General features: G+C 36.2%; 1 protein-coding gene across 1 annotated transcript in view; it reads left to right on the forward strand.

The window, feature by feature from the left end:
- LOC106511603 (uncharacterized) overlaps positions 1 to 1,157 on the forward strand; it is a gene marked incomplete at its 5' end in the record, with an annotated part of 11,555 nt that overhangs the window by 6,111 nt on the left and 4,287 nt on the right. Inside the window, 2 exon segments of the mRNA XM_014000360.1 lie at positions 577 to 714; positions 920 to 1,098. Coding sequence (XP_013855814.1) covers positions 577 to 714; positions 920 to 1,098 — 317 coding nt within the window.

Consider the following 1,157-nt stretch of genomic DNA (forward strand, 5'->3'; position numbering starts at 1 on the left):
AAAGGTAAATAATCTATTTGAATCAGTCGTGTTGAAGCAGGGACAAATCTAAAACTTGCAGGACACCAGCCCTTGAGGACCAGAGTTGGACATGCCTGACTTAGGTAGTTTACAAAATTGCAGAGTAATAAAATAAAACAAAAACTCTTGGTGGACTGAAGATTGGCATAATGTCCTGAGATGTTGTCAGCTGATAGAGGGAGTCATAAAACAGAACAGGTTGACATTAAGATGCCCTGATGTCCCTCTAGATAAATGTGTTAAATGAGTTAAGGAAAGTATGAGGACTAAGCAACAACCCTAAGTTCTCCCCTCAGAACAAGACCAAAAATTGTATTCACATCCCTGGTTATTAAACATTAACAAACAATGAGTATGTTGATTTTGGAAGTAATTAGCCTTTATGGGTAAAGTATTAATACATATGTTAATGTATACCTTATTAAGTATGAGTCATCCTTAAATAATGTTTTCAAGGTTAAGTAAACATTTAATAATGATTAAGCAATGCTAAATAAAGTGTTACCGAAATATGTAAATTGGCAGGGTAAGATGAGTATTTTTGTTCTCTTTCAGTTCATGATAAATTCAGCTTGGCAAGCGGAGTCTGCTTAGACCTGAAGGACTCCTCTGGAGTCGATGTGGATGCTGATATATTTGATGAACTCTTGAGGTCTTCAAAAGTGTCTTTCAAAGTATTCACCGAGCACCTTGGTAAGACATTAAAGCAAAAGTGTCTTTTAAGTTGTTTATTGACAACTGTTGTGGAGAACAAATTCAGTTGGATTTTATATATATGGCACTTAAGAGGAAATTATAGTTTACCAAAGTGCACAAATATAAGCAGTAAAATAATTTGTTGAATTGTACTGACATTTATGTGTGTTGAAAACTAATCAAGCTTCTAAATTTTATATAGTGGCTCCCATTGATGACAGTGACTTCACAGACACTTCCTTCTATTCCGATGATGGGTCATTGACGTCAATCGAGTCTCCAGCCTCGGCAAGCTCATCCTCTACAATAATTACAGAGAGCACCAAAGCACAGAGAAGACGACTGGTGGAAGGACCACCTGACAGTAAGATGGCAAAAGATGTAAGTTCTGTCAAGGGTTGTACATGGAATGTAGATCCATTTTCAAAATTCATTAGATG

This window comes from Austrofundulus limnaeus, unplaced genomic scaffold, assembly GCF_001266775.1.
Source record: "Austrofundulus limnaeus strain Quisiro unplaced genomic scaffold, Austrofundulus_limnaeus-1.0 Scaffold2983, whole genome shotgun sequence".
NCBI lineage: Eukaryota > Metazoa > Chordata > Actinopteri > Cyprinodontiformes > Rivulidae > Austrofundulus > Austrofundulus limnaeus.